This window comes from Aedes albopictus, chromosome 1 (assembly GCF_035046485.1).
Source record: "Aedes albopictus strain Foshan chromosome 1, AalbF5, whole genome shotgun sequence".
NCBI lineage: Eukaryota > Metazoa > Arthropoda > Insecta > Diptera > Culicidae > Aedes > Aedes albopictus.
The window spans coordinates 313,058,166-313,067,006 of NC_085136.1; the positions used below are offsets into that span (position 1 = coordinate 313,058,166).

Here is an 8,841-nt window from a genome sequence, read left to right on the forward strand (position 1 = left end):
CAGCTCAGTCGGACAGTATTCCAGCGCAACTTGATTGTTTTGGCATAGTTCTTGAACGAACTTCTCCCGCGTATCAATATGATTGGACCTTCGGCTGGATCTCTCTGTCCGGACAAACGCGAGTTTATTCTTGACTGTCACATCCTTGATCCATGGAAGATTTGGCCGGCTTCGCGTTGGGCTACGTTTGAATTGTGGCCATGTACGGTGACATACGTCACTTTTGAGAATAATCGGCAATATGCCCAATATGTGAGCAGAGCATAATCTCAGTAAATTCCGCTATGTATGCTATTATTATAACGCATAGGGAGAGAAATAAACGCGGGGAATCCCGAAGTCCCCCTCCCGTATTCACAAAGACGTGAGCAACTCAACGAATGCTTGAACAGAACTGATTAGATGAGGGCTTGTCTTCCCAACGGCGTACAACTTCATAAATAAACGGGTGCAGTCTCCAAGCAAAAGCAGTGTTGAAGTACCAGCCGTTTAGACTGTTTCGTGAAGACGGAATGATGGATCAAGTGAACAGAGTGATTTTTCTGCTACTAATGGTTCTAGTTCTGCAATGTGAGATGAAAAATTCTTCTGATTTCCTTCGCGTGTCTGTGATAATGATAGCTTCAAACTCCTTTTCAGGTTCTGCTATAAACTCTTGTTTTAGAGACGAAGTTTGCGTACCGGTGCGATACTGTCCGGATATTCGGGATGTCATACAGCCGGAACCTGTTTACCGAAAAAGAGCGTGGGAAGAGTATCGATGGTGCCACCAACAGTCGGGCGAAGAGCTGCGGGTTTGCTGCGGCCAGGAAAGCACCAGTGTTGGGAAGCGATGTTTCACAGCAAAATCGCGGAAAGGACGATGCGTGGATCCCGAACACTGTACTCTTGCTGGGCGTTTCTTGAGGGGAAGTATGCAACGCAACGCCTCCTATGCTTCGGATGAAGATGTTTGTTACCATAGCGATGCCGATGGAAAGGTGGGTTACTGCGTCTAGACAGTGGCGTAGCTAGGAATTTGGGGGCCCGGTGCGGAACAAAATTCATGGATCCCCTTAAAAATTACTGATCGAACTGTTGTATTTTGTACAAAACGATGAAAAAACCAATGAAATCCATCAATGAACGTAAGATTTTTTTCTAAGAATTATGTCGATTTTTTTTAACAAATTATTTGGAAATTGTACCAAGTAATCTTTAAGAAAATCCTTCAAAGATTGCTTTACCGTTTTCTTTAAAAAACATCTTTCTTGAAGAACAATTTGTCTACAAGAATCTTTCAAGTCGTTAATGCAAGGATGTCATTCAGTATTTCTATAAGCACTCCTTCAGGAGTTCTTACAGTGTTGTCTCCGAGGATGTTTTCAAAAATACTTCAAAGTACTTCAAAAGATTCTTGCAAAGGCTTCATCGAGTATTTCTCAAAACATTCAGGAAGTTCACCAGGGTTTCTATCAATAATATCTCTGAGGATTCATTTAGAAGATTCCAGAAAAAAATACTACAAAAAATTCTCCAAAGATTTTGTTGGAACCACATATTCTTCCGAAACAATAAAATCGGAATCGGTTTCTGTAGGGGTATCCCGATTATTTCATAACCGGAATCTCCGTCCAAAAAATAGTCGAAATCCAAAATTTCATCATTTTTGGTGCCCGGGAACTATTTTTAAAATCCATTTAAAGTTTGTATGGGGATTATTTTTTTTGTTCGGGGTGAACTGTCATTTTATCGATTGAATTTTCATTCTACCCACGGAAATTAAAACTGTTTAGTTAATTTAACCGGGAGCACAAAGTAATTGAAACGCAATAAAATCACGTCATGCTCACAAGGATTCCAAGGATTTCTTCAGATATTCCTCCAATGATTCCTTAAGGAACGCTTGTTTCGATTAAAATCTGCAAGGGTTCTTCAAGTCCCAAAGAATCCGTTGGATATTTTTTTTAAATCTCCAGGGATTCCTACAGAAGTTCCTCTAAGAATATTCTCAGAGGAACTTCGTAGAAGTTTTGCAGAAATTCTTTCGAGAAATCCTTCTGGAATTCCTCCAACGAACTCTTTAATATTCATCAAGGGGCTGTCCATTTATTACGTAAGGGATTTTTAACGATTTTTTGACACCCCCACTCCCCTTTGTAAGATTTTTTGTATGAGAACCAAAATATTTTTGTATGGCACGTAAGATTTCTCAAACCCCCCCTCCCCCCATAAACCCTTACGTAATTAATGGATAGCCCCCAACTCAAGGACATTTTCCAAGGATTCCTACAGGAATTTTTGCTAACATTTCTCTGGACATTATTTAAAAAAATCTAATGTGATTTTTCAAAATTCTTTCGAGACCTTCTTTTACCAGGTTATTAGTGGTTATTAATGATTAAATCTCTGAGAATTCCTGGTAGGGTCAACATGCCCTTAATAATCCTACAATCGCAAATAAATTCCATTCGAAAACAAAGCGATTACGGAACCGATGATTACGTAATTTTTGTTATCATTCGTGCTCACTTCTAACAAAAATACAAAAAAAGAAACAAGCCAAAAAGCGCTTCATTCCTTTGATTTAAAACGGATGAAAATTGGAGCGTATATGCTTAAGTAAAGGTAAAGGCTATAGTAAAGGAACAGATGCCCTATCCTATCAAATAAAAACAAAATTCTCATGTTACTCCAAGGATTCCTCCTAAGACTGTTTTGCTACTTTCTTCAGGAATTCTTTAAGAATGCCTAGAAGCATCTTTTAAGTGATTATTGCAAGATGAGGATTTCATAGAGGATATCCATAGGGAATTCTTCAGGAATCGCTTTTAGAATTCCTACGGGAATTTATCCAAGGATTTCTTAAATATTTCTCCAAAACAAAACTTTCGAAAATTATCAAAACATTCTTTCAGAATTCCTTCAACGATCTTGTTAGAAACTACTGTAAGGGTTTCATCAATCGGATAAAGCTTTCCTTGTTTAATTTATTTAACAATTTCTCCAAGAATTCTACCGAGGATTACTCTTGGGACTTTTCTAGGACTCGCTTTAGGAATTCTTCCAAGGGCTTTATTCAAAATTTTAAAGAAATTCCTTCAAAGAGGCCTTTAGAAATCCCTCCCAAACTTTCTTCGGGAATTTTTCTAAAGATGTCTTTAGTAGTTCATCCAATAAATGCTCTTACGATTTCTCCAAAGATTCGTTCAGAATTTATTAAAGTATTCTCTTAGAATTTCCTCAATTGATTTCATTCATTCTTACTTAAACTTCCAGGACGCGCGCCTGTTCGAGCCTAAAAATACACTGTGCTTGCGCTGTATACGACGAGTGAGGTTTTTTTTGGCATTGTTGTACTTTTTACAACGACGCGCGTCCTGAAGGGTTAAACTGATGTCCCCAAGTATTTCACAAATTATTTTTTTTTACAACAAATCTTTCATCTTTCATGCAAGGATTTTTTCATGTATTTATATAATTACTTCAGCAAGATTTTCTCGAAGATTTTTAAGAAATTCCTCCAATAATTTATTCAAGGATTCAAAAACTCCTCATTAGAAATTAAAAAAAAAAATGGGATTTTTTTTCAAGAAATAAAATTAAAAAAAAACATTTTTAGAAATTGCTTTGTGATTTTCTTAGGAAATTGTTTGTAAACTTCTCTGGTTATTTTTTTTTAATTCCTTAGGTAATTCCTTTAAATTCTTGGATTTTTTTTTTCAATTCGCAAGAGTGTATCTCATAGAACTGCAAAACCAGACAAAAACTTGCTGCAGAACAGACGTTATTCCGTAAAGAATTATGAAAAAAAAAATGCAGAGGAATTACCAAAGGAATTTTCTGAGGAATTACCGGAGTCAGTCAAACGAATTGACTAAGGAATTTTCAAAGTACCTGTCGAATGAATTTCTAAAGGAACTATTGAAATAAAAACAAACGCAATTTTCAGGCATATTAGCAAAGGGACTGCCGGTGAAACTTTCAATGAAATTGCTGAAATCCCGTAGGAGTTTCCTGATAAATTTCCAAAGCAATTGCCCAAAGAATATCGAAACTTCAAAAATAATAAATAAAATCAATTTCGAATATTATTGCCGAAAAATTATCAAAAGAGCTACCAAAACAAATTCCAAAGGAATTGCCGAAAAAAATGCCAAATGAAATAACCAATCAATTTCCATATGAATTGGCGAAGAAGTTTCCAAAAGAGTGTTAAAGTTATTCCCAAAGTAATTATCAGATGATTTTTCAAATGAATAGTAAAAAAACAGCAAAAAAGACAAAATTTTTAAAGAAATTTCCGTAGAGATAAGAATTTGAAGTTCGTAAAGTCATTGCTGAAGAATTGCCGAGAGTTCATTAAAGAAGTTTTCAAAGGCATTGGCTAACAATTTCTCAATAGATTTGCCGCAGAAATTTTCAATGATACTTCTAATCGAGATCCTAAAAAAAACGCTTGAGAATATTTACCAAAGGGATAGCACACTCAATTTAAAATAATAGTCACAGAAATTTTCTAGAAATAATGCAGAATGAAATCAGAATTCCCAAAGGAATTTCCGAAGAAAATTTTTAGAGCATTTGCTGAAGAGATTAAGATATTCCTTAACGAATTGCTGCACGGATTTTCAAAGTAATTGGTGAAAAAAAAATCCAAAAGAAATTTCCGAAGAAATGCATCAGAAATTCCAATAAAAAAAATAAATTTCCTTCCAGAATTCTCACAGAAATTCCTCCAGAAAATTCTACTGTGATTCTTTCAATGAATCCTTCAGGTATTCTTAAAAGGTTTCCATCAGGAACACCACTTTCGTCCAGATTCCCTTCACGAAACTTTTAAAAATGATTCTTACGATTTCATGATGCATTTGTTCCAAGTGAGGAAATGCAAGAACTTTTTCTTGAATATATTTTACGATTTATCTAGGAATTACTTCAAGGACTTCTTTACAAATTTCTCTAAGTTTTCCTTCGAAAGTTGCTACAAACTCCTACATGCGTTTCTGAAGCAATTTCTTCAATTATATGTATTCCCATGAATTCTATAAAATGTTTTTTTAAGATTTCCACAAATGATTCTTCACTTCAGCAATTTTGGAGAAGAATCCTTTAGGAATTCTTTTTTTAAGAAATTTCTCCAAGAATTTCTTTTTGCAATGCCTCAAATGGTTTTTCTTGAAGTCCTTCAAAGGATTTCTTAAGAATTTGTTCAAGCATTTCTTTAGTTCTACCTGCAGGGATTTCGTTAGAATTCCTCCAATAATTGCGGTAGAAAATCGACCAAAGATTCCTTATGCGAATTTTTCAAGTCCTTTTTCACAATTCGTTCAATAATCTTTTATTGAAGTTCAGTGAAGATTTAATCTTTTTCTCCAAGGATTTTTTTTCAAGCTACAATACAAAGATTCGTTGAAGGATTTTTTAAAGTTTTCCTTCAGATAATCCTACAAGTATGAACACATTCATCCCCAAAGGATTTATACAGAATTTCCCCCAAGGCCTCCTGCATAAATTCTCCAAATATACAGGATCTCTTTTATTTTTCGATTTACTCCAAAGAATTTGAGAGGAATTCATTGAGGTTCTCGCCATTGATTTCTTTGAGAATAGTCATGTCATCATTAGTTCTTCCAAAAATCTCTTTGCCTTCAAAATTTCTTCAGGAATTCTTTACCTAAATCCTCAAGCTACTCCTTGTACTGTAGTAATCCTTCAAGAATGTCATCAAAGATACCTGCAAAATCAATCCAATGATTCTTTCCGAATACGTCTTGGAATTCATCAATACAAAATTTCTATTAGAAATTCCTCCAAAAAATCTTGCAAACATTTCTACAAGAATTCCTTCGGGAATACCTCCACAATTTCTTTAGAAAATCGTCCAAGGATCCATTCAGGTATGGCTCCAAGCGTGATCTCCGAAATTCATGAAAAATATTTTCCATGAGGAACTCCTACAAGATTACTTCTTAAAGCTCATCTGAGGGATTCCTTGACTTCATGACATAATCCTTATAGGATTTTATGAAGGAATTCGAAGAGGTATTCCTGAACAAATGTCTGAAGAAATTCCTGGAAAAATCCTTGAAGGAATTCCTGAAGGATTTCTTGAGAGGTTCCTGTAGAAATGCTTGGAGAAGTTCCTGAAGGAATGCATCATTGTAAGCTTTCCTTAATCAATGCTTAGAGGAATTTCTGAAGTAGTCCCTGAAAAAAATTTCTGAAGTTAATCTTAGAGGATTGTTTGTAGAACTCCTGATGTAACTCCTGATAAATCTTAAAAGATATTCCCAGAGACAAGGACTCTAACTAAAGGAATTCCCGCAGATACTCTTCAAGGAATATGTAGAAAGAAATACTTGATGAAATAGTTGGAATAAGTTGATTGCATTTTTTATACGACAGTAAAACTTATCCACAAACTTTTGTTATTACAGTTTCGACGTGACATGTGTTCAGATCTTAACTTTAATAAATGAGACCTCTGAATTTCAACTGCTATCCTAAGCTAAGTAAACAGCTATGTTTGGTCCTGTGGTTGGGATAAGTATCAGGGACATTTTCATTATGCTCATGAATTTTACTTCCATATCGGTACTGAATTTCGTAAAATTATATTTTGATTTCTTGCACATTTTTTCTTGTATTTTGGGACCCCTGTAGGTACAAAGAGCAATCATCGAAAAAAAGGACTTCAAATAAGTCATCTGTGTGCCCATTTCAAAATCTCACGAAGGGGCCCCTACAAACCCTTCAGCAGATCTGCAAGTATTGAACTTATAATTGTAGCAAATTTTCGCTATTTAAAAAACTTTATTCAAACTAGTGTAAGAAACCTTCACTGATTTGGAGGCCCCTTGAACTCGGGGGCCCGGTGCGGACCGCACCTCCGCACCCCCCCTTGCTACGCCACTGCGTCTAGATAGTAAATTTTGGTATTTTAGTGTAAAGCTCTTTAAAAGGTCGAAAGGTCGTCAGCAAAAAATATGAAATATGAAATGGAATAGTTTTCAGTCAGTTGGCATCAGTTCACAGTCGTTAGTAGAACTGTTACTAAATGTACTGAACTACTTATTTTTGTTTAATTTAATCAATATAACAATAATATTGTTTGTGCAGGACTTCTACTGCTGTCCTGATGCCTATGTAAACGAGCCGCAGAAGGACCAAACACCTAGGGAAAGGGAAAAGCGAAGTTTGAAGGTTGAAAACGGTGAGTAGGTAGATATCAATGTACTGGAATATAAATTGCGTAGAAAACCGACCCACTGAATCGACACATTATCATCAGTCGCAGTCACTGATCTCAGTTCTCTTACTTACAGCACTTCCAAGCTGCAATCGAACGGATGGTTTTACCGGACACTGTGTGCCAATGAGCCTCTGCGACAGATTCGGCGCTCTCGTGTTAGACAGAATTCCAAACCTTAAGTACGAAACTCTTCCAGACGCTTATAAATGTCCTTCGGATGCCTCCGATAGCACTTCCATGTGCTGTGCGCATCCGGGTGCGCCTCACGATTTTATCAGACACGCCAAAGCCAAGAAATTACATCCGGAAAATTGTGGCCTGATTCGGACGCCCGATCTAGTGCTAGGCGGGGACGAAGCTGGCCTCGGGGAGTTTCCTTGGATGGCCAATTTGATGGGTCTTCGGGACTCTATCAAAACAGCGGTCTGCACTGGTACGTTGATCCACGCTCGATACATTCTGACGGCTGCGCATTGTTTCACACTACCAATTAAACCGATTTCGGTCCGACTGGGAGAGCACAACCTCAGTACAGAAGAAGATTGCGTAGAAAACGATTGTGTCAAGTACGTTGAGTATGCGATTGCAAACTGGACCAGTCATGCAAAGTTTAAGAGAACGCCAGGGCTGTATGATATCGCCTTGGTGAAGTTGGACAAGCCCGCTGAGATCATCATGGATCGAGTCTATCCAATTTGCCTTCCGGTCACGCAAGAATGGCTGATGATGAAACCCGCTGAACTGATTGCGCCCGCTTGGGGTCTTACGGAGGACGGACGGGATCCGGATGTCCTGAGGTTTACCACTATGCATACTTTGAGGGAACGCCCATACTACTGTAAGCAAGAGCAAATGATTTGCGCTCGTGGATCCAATGGGAAAACACATGGTAGAGGTGACGGCGGTGGACCCTTGCAACAGGCGGTACGCTACGGAGAGCAGTATCGAATGGTGCAGTTTGGGTTGATTTCTGGGGGAACTGGGAAGCGTACTGTGGATGATGAAGCCGTGGAAGTGTCCGTTTTGGTGGGATACCACATCAAGTGGATTTTGCATAATATGGATATTTAGATTGTGTGGCAATGAAATGGAGAATAAACGCAATAGATAGAACGACCATCGAAATCAAAAATCGATTTACTTCTGTGTATCACATTACGGTTTTATCTACCAAAATCGTATTATTCAATGCAATATTGCACATGGAGGTGGGCTTCGTGGCCGTGTGGTTAACGACGTCAGTCGTCTCGGAGTGTCGTAAGCCTCGGAGTGTGGAATCGATTCCCGCTCCAGCCAGTGAAAACTTTCCATCAAACAAAAAATTCTTCACCAGATCACTAGGTATTTCCTGGTATTACGTGTGTTGTCCGTTGTCTCATGTTTGTGATCGTTCAGTATGTGAAAGCTCTGATGGTTGGAGTCGATGTAGTGTCTTTTTACCAATAGAAAAAAGGCATATTTTTTGGATATTGCTTTAGCGCAATATACAAATGACTTCCAAGGTGCCTAGGCAAGCCGTCGAACGAAGTGCACAGCAGATAGATGCAGGCACCATACACTTTCATGGACGCATCACAGAACATATGGAGTTCTGCAGATATTGTTGC

General features: G+C 37.6%; 1 protein-coding gene across 1 annotated transcript; it reads left to right on the forward strand.

The window, feature by feature from the left end:
* Positions 1 to 274: 274 nt before the first annotated feature.
* LOC109402468 (phenoloxidase-activating factor 3) lies at positions 275 to 8,370 on the forward strand. The gene is made up of 4 exons (XM_029867404.2): positions 275 to 570; positions 640 to 980; positions 7,102 to 7,195; positions 7,308 to 8,370. Exons 1-4 carry the CDS (start codon positions 513 to 515, stop codon positions 8,303 to 8,305), a joined length of 1,491 nt encoding a protein of 496 aa, XP_029723264.2. The 5' UTR covers positions 275 to 512; the 3' UTR covers positions 8,306 to 8,370.
* The last annotated feature ends 471 nt before the right edge of the window (positions 8,371 to 8,841 follow it).

Excerpts from the sequence above, each read along its gene's own strand:
- LOC109402468 (XM_029867404.2), top strand. The coding sequence starts at position 513 with ATGATGGATCAAGTGAACAGAGTGATTTTTCTGCTACTAATGGTTCTA. Across the intron at positions 981-7,101 it reads ATAGCGATGCCGATGGAAAG|GACTTCTACTGCTGTCCTGA; the intron begins GTGGGTTACTGC and ends TTGTTTGTGCAG. Across the intron at positions 7,196-7,307 it reads AAGTTTGAAGGTTGAAAACG|CACTTCCAAGCTGCAATCGA; the intron begins GTGAGTAGGTAG and ends TCTTACTTACAG.